General features: G+C 44.1%; 3 protein-coding genes across 3 annotated transcripts; 1 reads left to right on the top strand and 2 right to left on the bottom strand.

Annotated features, from left to right (window-relative positions):
- Positions 1-611: 611 nt before the first annotated feature.
- F4813DRAFT_399170 (uncharacterized protein) lies at positions 612-3,137 on the top strand (the record flags this gene model as incomplete). The annotated part of the gene is made up of 7 exons (XM_049248140.1): positions 612-621; positions 688-1,083; positions 1,143-1,381; positions 1,661-1,993; positions 2,047-2,163; positions 2,233-2,245; positions 2,344-3,137. 7 exons carry the CDS (start codon positions 612-614, stop codon positions 2,910-2,912), a joined length of 1,677 nt encoding a protein of 558 aa, XP_049103068.1. The 3' UTR covers positions 2,913-3,137.
- A 2,877-nt stretch (positions 3,138-6,014) lies between these two features.
- Positions 6,015-8,427, bottom strand: F4813DRAFT_346432 (cytochrome P450). The gene is given in 4 exon segments (XM_049241845.1): positions 6,015-6,049; positions 6,066-6,408; positions 6,471-6,891; positions 6,971-8,427. 3 exon segments carry the CDS (start codon positions 7,966-7,968, stop codon positions 6,202-6,204), a joined length of 1,626 nt encoding a protein of 541 aa, XP_049103067.1. The 5' UTR covers positions 7,969-8,427; the 3' UTR covers positions 6,015-6,049; positions 6,066-6,201.
- Positions 8,428-9,332: 905 nt separating this feature from the next.
- Positions 9,333-14,336, bottom strand: F4813DRAFT_378806 (oxidosqualene:lanosterol cyclase; the record flags this gene model as incomplete). Its single annotated transcript, XM_049245376.1, has 7 exons — positions 9,333-9,743; positions 9,991-10,425; positions 10,486-11,057; position 11,938; positions 11,970-12,251; positions 12,311-14,023; positions 14,109-14,336. 7 exons carry the CDS (start codon positions 14,334-14,336, stop codon positions 9,333-9,335), a joined length of 3,642 nt encoding a protein of 1,213 aa, XP_049103066.1.
- Positions 14,337-17,485: the final 3,149 nt, after the last annotated feature.

Raw genomic sequence — 17,485 nt, 5'->3', positions numbered from 1 at the left:
TGGGTATCAACACTTGGTTTTCGGGCTGACCTGGCTGGCAGTGGTACACCGGGTACGTAAAAATAACACAGTCATCATTATATGGTGAATTGAAACAATCTCTTGGGTTCGCATTGAATCTTTCTTTTATCGCATGCGTCATCCCACCCTTATTATCACGATATATTCAATTGTTCGTACACATTAATCATAAGTTTTATGTGCCAAGTTGAGTAAGGGGTTGTCGATGATTTTGCTTCAAACAGAACTTTTGGAACGTTGTGATGAGTGAATTGAGTCGTAATACTTCTACGTAGACTCAGGCTCCGTTCACTCCATTTTGAGATTTTGCCGTGTTAAGGAAGTATACGAAAACTGTAGGATTGTGGATTGTAAAGGGGACATGCACATACTGATATTCTAGTTTGTTGATTGGTTGTACGAGCCAAGATTCGATCAACCGAAACAAAGCTTGGTTTCCGAAACTAGGGATAAAGCATGCCTGTATCTTGAGGCTACTAAGCTCTTTTTCAAATCCTTCTCCTCTGAGCCTGCTAGATAGATCCTGCTCTATACAAGAAACTATCCCCCCTTTCTCCAGTTTGAGCAACGTGGTGACATTATTGCCTAAGATGTCTTCCAGTAAGAACCAATACCGCAGTTTGTAAATCGAAGTTATATCAAGGGCAACATTCTAACACTATATAGGGGACAGTAGCCCTGGAGTGGCCCCACTGGATGTCGAGTGGCCTCTTAAAGCCGATCTTCGAAAGGACATCTACAAGCCGTTGCCTAAAATTATTCCTGGGGCCGTCAATACAGATGAGATGGCTGGAGATATGCCCACCATTCAAGCCAAGGTCGTCGTAGATGCTTTTAAGAATGCCTTACTCAGCAATGACGTCGAGAAGTTGGTAAACTGTTTCTATACGGAACAGGCGTACTGGCTAGATATCGTGGCCCTCACCAGTCACTTACGAAGCTTTTCGAGGCCTAGCACCATATCTGAGGCTTTACTACACATGAAATATCTTCGTGGGGTTGTTGGCAATATTGAACTCGCTGGAGATGCCCAATTCGCTGTAATAAGCCCTGTGATGGTGAGTCCTATGACCGTATTCCTCCCGCCTAAAGTAGAAGTTATAATTTACTCACTATCTTAGCGATATTCATTGATTGTGGAATATCATTCCGCACAACCTCACCTGCGTTGAGCTGCATGGGCAAAATGCTATTGCTACCCGCGAAAAGCAATGTCGCTGCTGGTTCTACTTCATGGAAAATTTGGGCCCCCTTGACTTGGATCGAGAACATCGTCCAACATCCAGAAGATGAGACGCAGCTATCGTATTCCAGTAAGAACCTAGATAGTTTGGATACCATCGAGACCGACGTCCTCATTGTTTGTGCCAGGAGCTCGTCAGTCATGCTCGGTATTTGTTTTTAGTTGATTTCTAAGAAATTCTAGCGGCCTTGTGACTGCAGCACGCCTCAGAGCCCTAGGTGCTGATAGTGTGGTCATTGACCGCAATGCCTAACCCGGCGATAACTGGATGCATCGTTACGACTGTCTCAGGCTTCACGTGCCAACTTCTAGCTGTGAGATACCATATGCACGTGGGTTTTTATATGCTAGAATATTGCTCTACGACTTGACTAATAGTTGTTTATACGGTTGTAGAAAGGATTCACGGAGTCCGCACCGGTTTACCAAGGACGAAGTAACGGAACATTTGCGTCAATATGCTGCGAATCTGGCCTCAACGTTATTATATCAACGACTATAAGCTCAAGCTCTTTCAATACTTTGGAGAAGAAGTGGACTGTTAAGCTTAAGACTATAGATGGGAAGCCTGGAAAGACCATCACAAGCAAGCATTTCGTCCAAGCTACTGGAATCGGGTCTCAAAGGCCAAACCTTCCAACGCTAGAAAACGAGCATATGTTCAAAGGCCTTAACCTCCACTCTGTCCATTTTCGTAACGCACAGTCTCTATCGGAGCAAGGAATCAAAGTAAGTAGAAATGCACCTTGTCACCCATGTGCAACAGTTAACCTCTCTTGCAGTCTGTTGTTATTGTCGGCTCGGCTAATACTGCATTCGACATCATGCAAGACTGCCATGCTGCAGGCATAAAGACGACGATGGTAGCTCGGTCTCCGTCACCTTGCCTCTCAAGAACCGTAAGTCTACTTTCAACCCCCCTTCCGTAATCATTAGTTTACTGTGATACTGTGACAATAACTCCCTAGTTATCAAGTCTCGGTAAAACTGTTCTATCGCTTTTAGTCGCGTCCTCACACTAATGTCAGTTGGTTGATGTTGATTACGTAGGGACCGCTATCTATCTCTTGCACAAGCAGGCTTCCCAGTCCTTGACAGTAGGGACTCATCAGTGGATATTCAAAATATCTTAGTCGAGCGTGGTGGTGGGCATTACGTCGACGTGGGCGGCACCGATCTCATTGCTGAAGGCAAAGTCGCCGTACGTGGGCGTGTCGGGCCTATAGGCTACATCGAAACTGGACTGCGCCTTTCTGATAGCAGCGTCCTCGATACAGATGCGGTAATTTGGTGTACGGGATTCGCTGATAAAGATGTTCGTACAATAGCATTAGAAATACTTGGTGAGGCGGATCCTGATATGACAAACAAGACTGATGTTCTTGGTCCGAAGGATATCGTAGCGCGACTAGACGCTACGTGGGGGGTAGACGCGGAGGGAGAAGTTCGTGGGGTATGGAAACGTCACTTACGTATGGAGAATTACTGGGTAATGGGGGACGTTATCCAACAGCAGCGCTGGTGGTCTCGACCGATGACCCAGCAGATCAAATCGGCTTTAGAAGGGCATTTACCATCCGCTTACCGGGATACGCCGGAGCCGAATCGAATTGAAAGGGCGAGGAAAGCAAGCATCGAGCACCTATGAAACCATCAAAGCGAGATATACGCCCGCCAGTTACTAAACATAACCTGGGTACCTAGGTTAGTAGGTACCCAGGTTTCGCAAATAATGGTTCATGCATGCGGAGTGTTTCTTCGCACAGCGGCATTAAATTAATGGCCGACTACATGTTTTTACGGCTGTTGCTGCTGTAAGAATATAGCCAATAGGAGCTCACCGTATACGCCGATCGAGACATCAGGATCCAACAACTCATCAGGAGGTAGGTCTTAGCGCCTGACGAAGACCGTCAAGTTGGTTACCTGACCATTCTACTGTTTTCGATGAGTTACCCTTAGTTTCGTTGCCGGCGTTCTAGATTACATAGTCAACAGTTGTATCTTGCAGCCTACTACTCTGCTACTGAGACCATATGGATCATATGATACTCTAACCTAGTTGCTTGAGTGTCGAATGACTTTATTAGTCTTTTATTTATATGAACGTCCTAAGTAACACATGTGAGTTCTTGACAGTATGATGAAAATATGGTTGCCATTGTTTACATATCTAAGATGTCACCCATTCATCTTTCGACCTTGATAACTACATCCCAGTGTAAGAAATGCAGATTTACCTTCTTCAACTTTCCTGAATTTAATTCACGTTTAAATGGTGTCGTTTTCTTTGAAACTATCCAGCTTCCATTGTGATATTTCGAAGTATAAAAATCTGCTAGCCCAAGGACTCATAACAATAGCAAATTATTGTATATCTTGATACCTATCCCGCAATTTCCTACGGAATAGAGAGCTTTTAGTCTATTCCGTAGTCTATATGCAGGTAGAACCGCATATAGTCTAGGAACATATAATTAGTAACAGTATTCCAAAAGTTGCTTAAACCCACCACGTAGCGCTCGTGATTATCCACACGGGCCACGGTATTGTCCACACCATCCTAAGCTTTTGAACTCAAATCTCAGCTCTTCTGTATCTTCTATAGATTCATATCCATATATAGCAGCTTGAATTTGTACAGGTTTGCCGAGTCTGGATGTCGGCTATCGACGACCTGGAATAGAACGATGAACGGCACCTCTACACTACACTTCTATACCGGTAGTGTGGGTGCTTATCCACCCCCTTAAACGGTTCCAGACAACATGGATCGTCGTGGATGATCCACATATGCCGAAACTAGTCGCATCCACCCGAAAACTGGACCAGCTCTCCTTATTCCCGTCTCAAATGTCGGCAAATCCGTATTTGTAGATGACGAGCATCTGCTCGCACGTCCCGGCGGCCGAAACAAACACCGCTATGAACGTGAGTGGTCCCTTCTATGTCCCATATTAACTCCTGCTAGGCATGATAGTCCATGTCAGCTATCGTTGATGCCTCGTAGTCAGGAAGAATGCTTATCCAGCAAGTGCATGTAATATTGGCTTTTGGATACCACAGCGGCCCGCCGTAGCGGCCTATTACCATTCTCGTGGGTCTAGCCCCTAGCCCCTAGCCCCTAGCCCCTATAACGCGTTGTTCGCCATTGCGCATTGCCTATGCCGCCCAGCGATATTTGCTGCGTAGCCGATAGGTCGTGATCCCTAACAATATGACACCCATTCGCTATCGTGCCGGCTCACTTCCGACAGGCGACAGGATTAGGCTGCTTATAAGCGAGCTGACCGCGCGAACCTCGCCGGTATGATGTGAGAAAACTGATGTGGCGATCCTAACAGCGCTCACGATGTTGCATACCGGCCGCTGTGGCGTTGCCTACCCCGCTCGGCGTTGTCTAGAATCGACGTGATGCGATGAGATGAGATGTGGATGGATCGTTTAAGAGTATGTGACGAGTATTAGGTAACGGTGATTGTGCATCATGCCGCTCGGCCTCGTCGCATTCTTTGTGGGATACGATGTAGGCCCACCCGAATTCGTATGTTACTTATGTTGTTGAGAGACGGAGAGAGTTTCCAGGAAGACACTAGGAATACACCCCCTAATTTATCCTGAGGCTGCATGATTAATGCAAGTGCCATATGATCCCTGTCTAGATAAGATCGAGCGCTCGCGAATGAACGTGGTGCCCCGGTAGGTATCATTATAAGCCGTGGTTGAGATTCGGATAAATGGACTCTTGGCTTTTGCTTTTCCCTGGTCCAACTTCGGCGGCTCTGCGCAGAAATCATCCGGCCAAAAACAACGTTAGGAGGGACATGGGGGATTAGCTTGGCATCTTATAAATCGAAGAGGCTCTTCACATGTTGCATTTGTCATGGGCTCAGATCGCAATTTGATCTCCGAATTCGGGTGAAATTTTTTTTAAAAAAATGCTAGAATTTCAGATTGTCCAATTAGAGCCGAACTCGTTCGATCAACTACCGAATATGCAAAATGCTATAAATGCTATATACAGGGTTAAGGGGCGGCTATATAGGTGGGACTCAACTGCCGTTATCTTCGTGAGTGTTCGTTACCTAAAACATACACAAGGTAACATATTAGACATTCGACAACGTATGATTATGAACACGACGACGTGGCTTCATGGTCAATCTAATTGCCGTGAATATCGTCTCAGGTAACCTGGAATGGGAATTTAGTAGAACTTGTCTTTTCAGTTGAGAGAATAACTTACATACTCGAAGCATCCCGAGGATTCGTAGGACACAGGAAGATGGCCAATCAGAGTCCCTTTATTAGGAAACCATGGGAATAGTTCGCGATTTGATTGGATATCGCAAAATGGGCGTTGAGAGACGGTGTAGTTCACAATAACTTCACTCACACATGGCTTAGGTATAAGCAATAAGACTTCAAAAGAAAGAACCTCATGCTTCTTAATCCTAATACTTCAGTTATCAAAAGAAAAGTCAACATAATATTAGACCCTATCGCCGAGTTTGTGTAACTAGCTGCGCCTCTCGCAATATTTTCTAGTAGCGAAACATCGTCATTAGTTACATCGAACTCGCTCCAAATATTCATATACAGTAAGCAATTTACTACACATCTCCTGGTATATATAACGCGCTGCGCGTGTATCTCGTCCATCTACAACCTCTGTGCTGTATAAATATCATTTCGAAAGAAAAGTAATCAACAAAAAACGCTGCGTGAAATGGTATGCAAAAACATGCTGCCCAAGCTGCCCAAGCTGCCCAAGTAAAAACAACCGTCTGAGCAGTGAAGCTTTTTTTTTTTTTTTTTTTTCGTAAGCCGCGAGCCCAGCTCTAACACAACAACGCCGTTGCCCGCCGTCCCCGATACTATTATTAGTAGCATCATTAAGTTTGTTCTTTGAAGAACTATGGTATAAGTCTAAGCTTTTATTTCTGCGTCTCCTTCTCGCCCTGCTTTCGCGAGATGTACACCTCGAGGCCTTCCTGGACCACGAAGAAGGTCGCCTTCGCCTTGAGCTCACGGCCCGGGTAGGCCAGCTCGAACTCGAAGTCGCGGAGAAGGCGAGGGATCACCTTGTTAATCTCGAGCAGCGCCAGGTTCCGACCGATGCAGACGTGAGCACCACCGCCAAACTATTGTTGATGTTAGTATCTAGTGCGCGGATGTTTCAAGATGAGGTTCCATCGTAACGTACCTGGAACATATATCGCTCCATGACCTTGGCATTTTCGGGGTCTTCAAGCCAGCGTTCCGGACGGAAGTAGTCGGCATCCTGGCCGAAGGTGGCCTTGTCGCGGTGCAGAACCCAGCCGTTGAGAGCGAGTCGTGTACCACCGGGGATGTGACGGCCCTCGATCTCGATGCCCTCTGGAGGCACGTATCGAGCGATGTTAACACCGACCGCGGGACGTATGCGCATCGCCTCTTTTAGGCACGCCTGGAAGTATGGTAGGTTCTGAGCCTCAGTCCACTGGATGTTACCTTGCGCCGAGATCGTTCCATCACGTGCCGCCGTATCAATCTCCTCTACCAACTTTTCAAGTACCTTGGGGGCAGATAGAACGTGCCAGAAGAAGGATTGCATGGAAGAAGCAGTCGAGTCCGAACCAGCGAAGCTGTGTCCGTCGTGTTAGCTGGCTAGGCCCTTTGGTCTTGACTTGCTAGGAACAGGGTTAAGGGGGCAAGTATACTTACATAGCACCATGAGCCACAGCAAAGATGTCACCTTCGTGAAACTTTCTCTTGTCCTTCAGGTGGCCCTTGATCAAAGACGATAGGAGGTCCTCGCGACCATCGCTGCTAGCACCCTTGCCATCGCGCTCAACTTCGAAGGGGCGACGCTTCTCCATTTCCTCGCGGGCGATGCGGGTGATGACCGCGTTGTTGGGGTCGAAGGCGGGAATCCACCTCCAGAGTGGGTTCCTCCTTAGCAGGCAATCGATCTCAGGAATCTGACCAACGATACCGTTGTACTTCTGACTGTTGTCGATGGTCTTGATGGCGTTTTCCTTGTCGACGCCGGCAGCTAAGAAGCCAAACGACCTTCCAAAGGCCACCTCACCAAGCACGTCAAAGGCAAAAAAGTGCAGCCAGTCGCCAAGGTTAACAATAGTGTTTCGGCCAGGGAGACCAGCCTGTTGGAATCCGGGTATGGCGGTGTCAGGGCAGAACTGGTCGAGCCGGCTAACAAGGAAGTCGATGGTGTCATCGATGAAAGGGCTGAGCTGGCGCATGGCGGCCATCGAGTACGGCACGTTGGCCACCTTCTTCTTCATGGCGTGCACATCCTCGCGAATCTCGGTGAAGATATCCGGGTTCTCCGGCGGCGGGAAGACCGAGTAAAAGTCCGTCTTATAGAAGCGCTTCCCGGCTGAGAGAACGTGACGAGCGACCGTTGGAGATGAAAAAGAGAGCTCGTTGGGCGAGATTCGTACGATGGGACCGTACTTGCGGTGCAGTTCGATGTGGTGCAGATGAGTTTGTTCGGAGATCGTGGACATGACTTTCCAGAGACGGGTGAAAGAGGCTACGAAGGGACCGGGATACTCGCGTAACGGTGAAGCATAACGCTTATATAAAATCCGGAGGATGATGAAGAGCGGGAGAAGAAGCGGCCATTGCTCCTTGAAGATGTTCCATGCCGAGAGGAGGATGGTCCTCGTCGGGGAGATCGTGACCTCGTCGGCGCTCATGATGAAGAGCCTACGTGGAAGATGGTATACAAAAATATATATGGGCAAGTCTAGAGACGCCTCTAGGCGATAGGAATTATGCAGATGGGTCGTGTTGAGAACATCCCTTGCGTATGCTTGCTACACGCTACTCCTGTTGAAGGAGCCGTCGTGGGATTCAAATATAAGAAACAAAAATAGATGACAACAAGGCGAGTGATGACAAGACGTTGCTCTTGATGATGATGAAGTAATTGCTTAATCAGTCGAATTAATCAGAATCATTAAGCAGACTCAGGGTCTTCAACAATCTACGATCCCGCCGTGGTCCAGATCTACGGGCAATTTGGATATATGAATTACTCGACAGTTACCTGCTGGAAGGTCGGGTAAATGATACAGGAGTTCGTCGACATACCGCCTGATACACGATGCACGTTCGTCCATAGCTTATTCAAGCTTATTAACCTCGGCGAACCCTAAGTTGACCAATCAGCGAATTGCCGAAGCCTCTGGTATGGTCTTCCTTGCCGTTGATGAAGAAGCTCAGACAAGAGGGTCTGGACATTATGTGGAGAGGCTACGAGTTAACGTTGGAAAATTGCGGGGAGTATTCCACCATGGCAAGGATATTCAGCTGAAGACCCAAGAGTAACAGAAAGGGTTACCAGAGGACGTGCCGGCAACTGGAAATGAGACCGGCTGGATTTCCGACTTCCATGGGGATGACCCCAGGGGGCGGTCGTAGAGAAGTGTGATAAAACAAATGCCGGGGAAGCACTACGTAAAACGTGGTATCTGAGCCCACACCCTCCGTAGTGAAGCTTGGCACCGAGACCGTGGTTATGGGTGGATAGATATTTTTAATACCGCCAATCGCCATTTCTAGAAACGTCATCCGTTCTAGTCCGCCTAACTTTGCGGCAATCCGCTCACCTGGTTCGTTGGCAAGGCCTGGTAGGGTCGGTAGAGGCTACGTTATAGGTCGATATTCTAGTTTAATGAAATCACGCGTACGGATCCGTAGATTCTGTATAGTCTTGTGACATACTGGCTTTCCCCCTACCTTGCCCATGTTAGTAGGTATATCCTGAAGAGGGCACAGACAAGCCAACATGCGTATCTCACCGCGTCCAAAGTTCCCAACCGTGGGCTCGTCGGACTTATGGTAAAAGACGATATCAAGCCCAAAACAACCCGTGGTATTAACGCACCGACCTTGAAATAAAACGTACGACTCTAGTCGCAATACGCCGTATTATTGCATTGACGAGTAACTACATTTGGTATCATTCCGACCATCCATTCCTTTTTACTATTTGCCCGTAACAAAAGCATGCGCGTGAAAAGCACAAACTAAGCTGACGACCCAATCACGTAGGATATCACTCATCCCACTTTTTGGCTTCGGCGCCGTCGGGTGGCAGAGTCTTGTACGTCTTGCCCTTGGCCTCAGCCCAGCTTGTGCTGAGCGATGTGCCGTTGCTCTCGACGTAGCTCTTCATCATGGCACGCCTCGTGTCATCGTCCGCATCCTTGTAGAGCTTCTGGAAGAACGAGTTAACATCGGCATCCTCTTTGGGTTCGTCACCTCCGTCTTCATCACCGATCCGATCCCAATTCACTGCCCCCTTCTTCGAAGAAGTAGGGTAGGCTTGGGCGCTACCGACGGTCTTCGTCGAATATGCCTCGCTAGAATTTGGAGTAGGCTTAAGCACAGGATCGCTAGCTTGCGCGGGGTTACTGTTGGGCTGAGTCGCGCCGCTCGCGCTCGCGTACGTAGAGGGCGACGTAGCCTCGGGTGCAGCATTTGGTATCTCCGAAGATGCCTCGCGCTCATCTAGACCAGCTGCAAGCTTGCCCAAGAGATGAGCGTACCAAGCATCCAGATCTAGACTAACATCTGGAAGTTCGAGGTCATCGGGATGATGGTACCTAAAAACGGGTTAGCGCTGTGAAGTCCTAGGCAATAAGCTCGACAGGATCGGACACGAACCCCAGGCGAGAAACGAGTGTGGAGAATCTCTGGAACGAGGGGGCCACCTTAGTGTTCCCCGCAATGTTAGTAAATCCATCGGAATCCTCCCGCTGCAGCATGGGCCATTTGCCTGGCGTTTCCTTTTTGAGGACTAGCTCGATTTTCATCGATTTAACTGTGTGTTTGGTTTCAGCAGGCTTAACCCTGCCCCAGAGGTGGAGTTGGAGGGAGTTGGGGCTAGAGTCGGTATTTGAGATTGGTCCCATAACCACTTTTCGAGGCTGGGTAGACACGGCAAAGCGGTCTGCGGGCACATTCTTTACGAAGAAGTCGACATTGATGGTAGTGTCCGTCTGGTAGAAGCTCGATCTGATACTTTTTGTCACGAAGGCGGTCGAAAATTGCTTCCAGACGTTCTCCCAGGCGTCACGCTTTGCGCCTTCATCATGACCTTGGCCTGTCGCGGATGCGGATAGAACCATACTAGGGTCGGCATCGTGCTCATCAGATGTGGTGGCAGAATGCAACTCGGATGGCTTAGGATATTTCGAGACGTTCACCTTCAAACCGGCATGTCCGGCAGGTAAGTTCTCCAGCTTATTCAAGGCCTGCAGACGCCACGAAGTTGCCTGATTTTTTAAGGTAGTGGTTTTCGAATTACTCGCGCCACCCATAGCAGCAGCGATTTGTCGGTCCTTATCCGATTTCTCGGCGTTCTTAATTTCACTAGCACGCACGACATAATCTCCATTTTCGTCAACCTTATTCTGCTGGCCGTCATCTTCGGTAGCCTTGGATTGCTCGAGCAGTCTGATAGCCCAGAACGCACAGATATCAGCGTCTGCATAGCGACCCATGCGGAAGAGGGTGATAGCTCGTCTAATCTGGGCCTCGGCCATATAGTCTCGATTAGCCCGCGAGAAGGCTACTTGCAAAGCTTGCTCGGCATCGTGCAATGCGAGGTCAAATTCATTAGTTCGTAAATACGCCTTGGAGCGCTCGAGTAGCCAAAGAGGTGCTGGGCGCTCCTTGAGAGCCTGGGATAATTTCTCGATTCCTTCTGTATACTTGCCAGCGGCCACGGCCTTGGTACCTGCGTCGGCAAAGGCGGCGGATGACATCGTGGCTATCCCTGACTCGAAAAGAAGATGGATAATTTATCGAGGTAGTACCGATTAAAGTGGATCACGATGAGTGACGTTGACACCAAAGATAACGTCTTTCTTCGGCCAAATTTGTAGATGGTAGGTGATCACGAAATGGGGGTGGGGGTTGTATTGAGGGTTGTATTTCCTTACGACGAGAACGAGAACGAGAACGAGATTGAATCACACAACTCCAAGTAACAGGTCGTTTAAATACCTGGCGAGTGTTCGTGCTAGGTCCCTTTTACTAAGATATCTAAATTATCAAGACTGATAAAGTTGTTGCTTGGTCTTGCTTCAGTTGAACTAGGTTGGTTTACTTCAGCAAGAGCCAAAGCTTGCTCACCATAGAAGCTACTAGTCATAGTGGGGTTTCCGCTATTCTGCTGGATCTATAGCTAAAAATGGCAGGCGGTATAAGGTTAAATTTAGGCTACACCTCACCGCCTAGCGCCCGGGGTCTAGGCCAAATGCTTCGAAGTATTGTACATACCTAGGTACCTACGTACGCCAAGGCTGCCATAACTTACTGTATGAAGGTAAACCATCCCATTCACGAGTTGGTAGTTAATACTTGATCTTTCAGTTTACCAAATACTTATTTATACAGTGATATTCAAATAAGCTTTAGGAATTATGTTATTAAAGATCTGGAGATCTGCCTTCAACTTAGGTAGTCAACGAACGAATCTAAATTAGTGGACCATTCTATCTATGTAAGACCAACTACGTCAGTGCTACCGCGCCAGGACGGATGACGTACGTGACAGCTATCATAATACATTAAGAATATTAGAATTAATTAGTTATCCCGCCCAGTCTACCCATCACAGCGTCATCGTCCTCACGATATCAATTATCACATACCCTACACACTAGGCTTACACCCATTATACTACCCTCTCATTCGGGTACCTCGTCACAAACATTCCGAGGGCCTTCATCGTAAAGGTGAATTTGTAGTTCGGGTATGAAATCATACAGCTCTTGTTGAACACGCCCTCTATCGCCTCTTGTTTCCATTCACCGTTTGGTTGTTGTCTGTCCATGATGAGTTTGACACCCTTTCTCAGGGGTTCGATGTCTGGGTAATCCGCTTTCATGAGACCTATCAAGGCCCATGCTGTCATCACAACCTGGGATCCCGATGAGTGCTCGGTGTATACCATTTTTTCGCAGGACTGCAAGTTGTTAGCATCACATATGTCTACGTAAAATCCAAAGGACTCCATGATCTTACGCGGTAGCTTTCGGACCATCCCCCGTCCTTCCTCTGCTTGGAAATTAAGAAATCACAACCTCTTTTCGAGTAAGAGCTATTGCCATAAGTTTCACCGATGCTTTTCAAGCTTTCTAGGGCAAACATGGTCGCGTAGGTATAGCATATGGCCCAGCTGCCATACCACGATCCGTCTGGTTTTTGGAACGACTTGACTGCTTTGACCGATCGTCTGATAAATCCCTTGATCTCTTTGGTCCGATAGTCGGGCCAGTGCTTCTGGAATAAGGAGAGCGCCGTGACTACTGCTGTCGTACACTCGACGTAATCGTATTCGACCATAATCTTACCAAAGACCTCTGCCGCGTTGAGCATTTCCATTAGCTCGCTCCCCCGTGTCGGCTCGTACGACGAGCAAGCGCCAGACTTGTTCTGGTAAGTAAGAAGAGTATCGACGGCGTCAAATATGCGTTGGTCTTCAAGAAGCTGGGGGTAGCCAGGAGTATGTTGTAGGAGGATGACCGACTTCAACGCCTCCGAAACACAGTCGCATACGGCATATCCCTGGTCCCTAGTACTGAAAGCCCACGCACCCTTCCGCTGCTGCCGATAGCAGAGGTCTTGGTCTTTGCAGTTCTCTCGTATCTGCTGGTTATCAAGAAATATCAACGCCTTATTTAACATCGGTCTCCAGCGAGGATCTTGCTCGAGCCCCGCATCCGTCGTGACCTGTATCAGAAAAGAGGTATCCCAGCATTGAACACCGTTGGTGCCGTTACAAAGCATGCCTTCGCTATTGACCCACAGCGCATCTTCTAATCTTTCGATATGTCTCCTGACCGAGTAGGCGCCTGGGCCGTCGCGGATGTAGCAAACGACAGTGTTCATCGCCGCGTTCACTGGTGCCAAGTCTGCGAAGTCCGTGTTCTCATCTTCCATATCGATTAATTTACTGACCCAATTTTGGGCCTTGTCAGCAAGCCCTTTTGTACGGAGGTACGGGTTCCAAATATTAACGAGGAACCAGTTGGCCGTGTTGAGAAGCCAGGACTTTGGATGGTAGTTGTCGACAGAACATATACTATTTCTGTTTCCGACCCAGTCGATTTTCTCCCATGGTTCCAAGAATAACTCTTGTCTCAAGGCCCGAATGATATCGGTCTCCTCGCAGGACCATTTCTTGTCGTAGATGTAGCCCATAGGTAAGAAGACCTGGCGCATATGGATCCACCACCTCCAAGGGGCAAAGGGCACCCAGTCAGGTAGTAGCCACAGCTCCGAGGGTATAGGGTTGACGATATCCCATTTACAAACACCCAGTACGCTTAACCAGAACTTGGCCCAATGGGGAGCGCATGTAGCTCCTCCAAGTTTGTGTAGCGTCCCTCGAGCCTTGACCATGACCGGATGTTCGGGATCGAGACCGATGATACGAAGGACGGTATAATTCAACGCAGTTCCGAAAACAGTGCTTTCTCCTTCTATATGCAAGCCCCATCCTCCATCTTCTGGGTTTGCTCTGGCGAATAAGTAGTTCTTTATCTCCGTCGCGGTATACCACGGGATCGGCGTCTTCGTCACATACCAGGTAAACACGATACCCGGTAATAAGAACATGGGCCCTCCATATTCGCAACCCCACTGGCCGGAAGGTAATTGAAGCTTCTCAAAGAACGTCAAGCCGTTGACGACGGAATCGAGGGGTTTGTTTGGCTTTGGTAGAGTGGGGAGTCCCTATAACGAATGGAACAGTCAGCCATACCGCTCAAGCGACGCCATCGCGGCGCGATAGGAATAATCGGAACGACGGAAATCTCACAGTGTCCAATCCAAGATACCACCTATCAGCATAACTCTGCGGCCACTTCTCTATAGCCTCGTCGTCTTCTAAGTAATGCCAAGTATGTCTCCCCTTCTCGTCTAGCATACGCCATCGTGTCAAGTCGGTCTTCTCTTCGAGTCTCGGGCGTTTCGTCGTCGTTGTTGTCGTCGTCGTATCGAAGGTATCATCGCTAACGCGTTTCTTAGACCGCGTCGTTACAACCATCTTTAGCAAAATATTTGCGATTGGAGATGGTTGAGGTTGAACAGAAGAGTTGCAAGGAAGAGGATCGCAGGTAACCTAACCGAAACTCAACAATTTCTAATGTTACCGCGGCGTTCGGGAACTCATACGATACGTTACGTATCCACTCTATTTCCCCTGTTCCGTACCGCTTTTATAGTGGGGCAACCCGGTCCTAGCCGGAGCCTTGCATCGAAGCTTAACATAGAGAAAGTCATAAGAGGAATGATTTACATAAGACACTTACCTTGGGTACATAACGTAGGCTAATTCGAGATTACTATTATTCATAGTTTTCGTAATCTACGACCCAAGAACCGTTAAAAGTACTAGTGTAAAATATGGCTGTACGACCTAGAGCAAGTAGAGCAAAGCTAGAGTAAATATCTTGAGGATATCTTATCCGATCCTATCTCCAACCAATGGAAATATGAGATATTTCTGATTTAGCAATTTTCGCTGTCTAGCTGTTACATGACCTAAGGTCATTAGACCCACTTAGTGTATATACAAGTATACATATCTTATAAATATTAAATATTCCTTTTAAATACTTCATAATATAAAAATAATAAGAATAATATAATATATTATTATAATTAATAGTTTTATTGTTTTTTTTACTTTTATTAATATAAAATTATATAATTTAAAACGGGAAATTAAATTAAATTAAATTATTAATTAAATTATTTATTTAATAATTTTTGCTTTTTAATTATTTATTTTATAAATATTTATTTAATTAATTAATTATATTTAATAATTTTAATAACATTATATATTAAATATTAATAATTTAATAACGTTTTTATATAATATTAAACTAATGCTGGTGTATCAGGTGACCTTGATCTTGATCATGTGATTATATTTTTAGTATAAGTACCATTTATGGTCGCACACACCTATTTTACATAGTATCATCCACTTTTAATACAAGTCATTCCTTTTTATCATCAGTCATCATTTAAAAGTCCTTGATATCAGGTTTAATAAAGCTTGATCCAAGGCCAAGACGTTTAAGTCTTGTTTAATATTTATATTAAATATATAATTATTAATTTATTAATTATTTTAACTGTTGGATTGACTATGTATTACGTAATAATATGAAAGGGAATGCAAATAACGATCGTGTTTTGATTGGTTGTATTAAGGTAAGAGAGGAGGGGTTCCCCCGAGTGGGGAAAGATATCTATTGTACAGATGCGTGGGCTGTGCGTGGGCGGTGTGTGTGGGCATAACCCTGGTCATGTGACGAGGTCACGTGACCGTTATCCCAACATTAACTTTTTTAAATTAATTACTTTTATATTTTAAAAAATTAAAAAAATATTATTTTTATTTAATTGGTTTTTTTAATAAATTTATTTTTTATTTATAAAATATTAAATAATGTGATTTATTTAATAAATTAATATTAAAATATTAAATAACTTTAACTTTAATCATGTAATTATATTTTTAATATAAATATTATTTATAATCGTATACATTTATTTTACATAATATTATCCACTTTTAATATAAGTCATTCCTTTTTTTTATTTTTACCATTTAAAAGTCTTTAATATTAAATTTAATAAAGTTTAATTTAAAGTTAAAACTTTTAAATTTTATTTATTATTTTATTAAAATAATATAATTAATTAACGTTTAATTAAATTAATGTTTATTATAATGTTTTATTAATAAGTAATTAAGAAATTTTAAAAGTTATAATATTTAATAAAAATTTAAAATTTTTATTTAAATTTTAAAAATAATTTTAAAATTATATTAAAACGAAATTATTATACGTTATCGTATATTATTTATAAATTAATAAATAAACAAAATAATTTATAATAAAAAATCATATTTTACGTTTATAATATAAAATTAATTTAACGTAATTATTATTTATTTAATATAATTTTTTAAAAATTATTTATAAATTTATCTTTAACGTTATTTTTTAATTTTTACGCGTTTTAAATTATTAAACTTTAACATTATAATTATATATTAAAATTTATAATATAATAATAATAATAATAATAATAATAATTAAAAAATATTATAATTTATAATATAAATTTATATTTTTTAAAAAAATAATTACGTTTTATTTTATTTTTATAAAAGATATAATACTTTTATAACGATTATATTAAAAAAGGTTTAATTAATAATATATTAATGATGGTTATATAACATTAACATAAAAGCACCTTATTAATGATAAGGTGCCTTTATCGCCGATAAGGAAAAAAAGAGATAAAATACCCGATTTTACTGGATAGGGGGGTCGGGTATCCACTATTATTGGAATATAAGAACACGCTATACTTAGTTAGCCTTAAATAAATTCTTCCTTTTTTAAACATCTTAATACACTAGTCTTAACACCATTGATTTACTTGCTATTGCTTTATCGTTATTATTGTTATTCCTATTTACGTACGTACTTACCAACAATTAAATTATTTTATATTTTAAAATAAATTAATTATTTAATATATAATGAATAAAACTTAAACGTTTTAACCTTAAATCAAGCTTTATTAAACCTAATATTGAACTGGTGTGGTGCCACATCGCCAAGAGCAAGGGTATTATTATGTAATCTTAGGTCACAGGCCATATAAAGGTCTAATATTTGTTGTATTCTTCTGATTAGATAGCCACGATCATCACCATTCAATTATGCATTTAATATAGACACATTCGTTATTTTCCTATATTTATAGCTTATGGCCTTATCTTGCGTATTTATCATATATATCCTATCCGATTAGTAGATCTTTACAGTTCTTTTAGAGTATAGTGCTATCATCAGCTGTTTAGGGCCTTTCACGAGGATCTAAACGTTGAAGTAATATGCCATACTCTACAGGAGATACCAACTCCTGTTCAATGGCGACCCCCAGCAACTCAAACCCGCAACACCAGTCTTAGAAGGACCGTTATCGTCGAAAATGCCTCATCGTGGCCTGATCGGGTGGCCTCCCACAGTCAATAAGGTCTACGATCCCATAGTCCACAAGGCCCACGATATATCAGTCAATAGCCAGTTCCACGATAGCTTCATCGATACCCTTAGCCGATAGCCTGAATATAAGCTAGATGACCTGATCAGACGATTC

This window comes from Daldinia decipiens (genome assembly GCF_022478715.1).
Source record: "Daldinia decipiens strain CBS 113046 unplaced genomic scaffold F4813scaffold_4, whole genome shotgun sequence".
NCBI classification, from domain to species: Eukaryota; Fungi; Ascomycota; class Sordariomycetes; order Xylariales; family Hypoxylaceae; genus Daldinia; species Daldinia decipiens.
Note: the sequence above shows the minus strand (reverse complement) of the source record. Positions and strands in the feature narration are given on the sequence as shown.

Coding starts and splice junctions, on each gene's coding strand:
- F4813DRAFT_346432 (XM_049241845.1), bottom strand. CDS start 7,968: ATGAGCGCCGACGAGGTCACGATCTCCCCGACGAGGACCATCCTCCTC. Junction 6,892..6,970: donor GCTGTGGCTCATGGTGCTAT/GTAAGTATACTT, acceptor CGACGGACACAG/CTTCGCTGGTTCGGACTCGA. Junction 6,409..6,470: donor TGGAGCGATATATGTTCCAG/GTACGTTACGAT, acceptor CATCAACAATAG/TTTGGCGGTGGTGCTCACGT.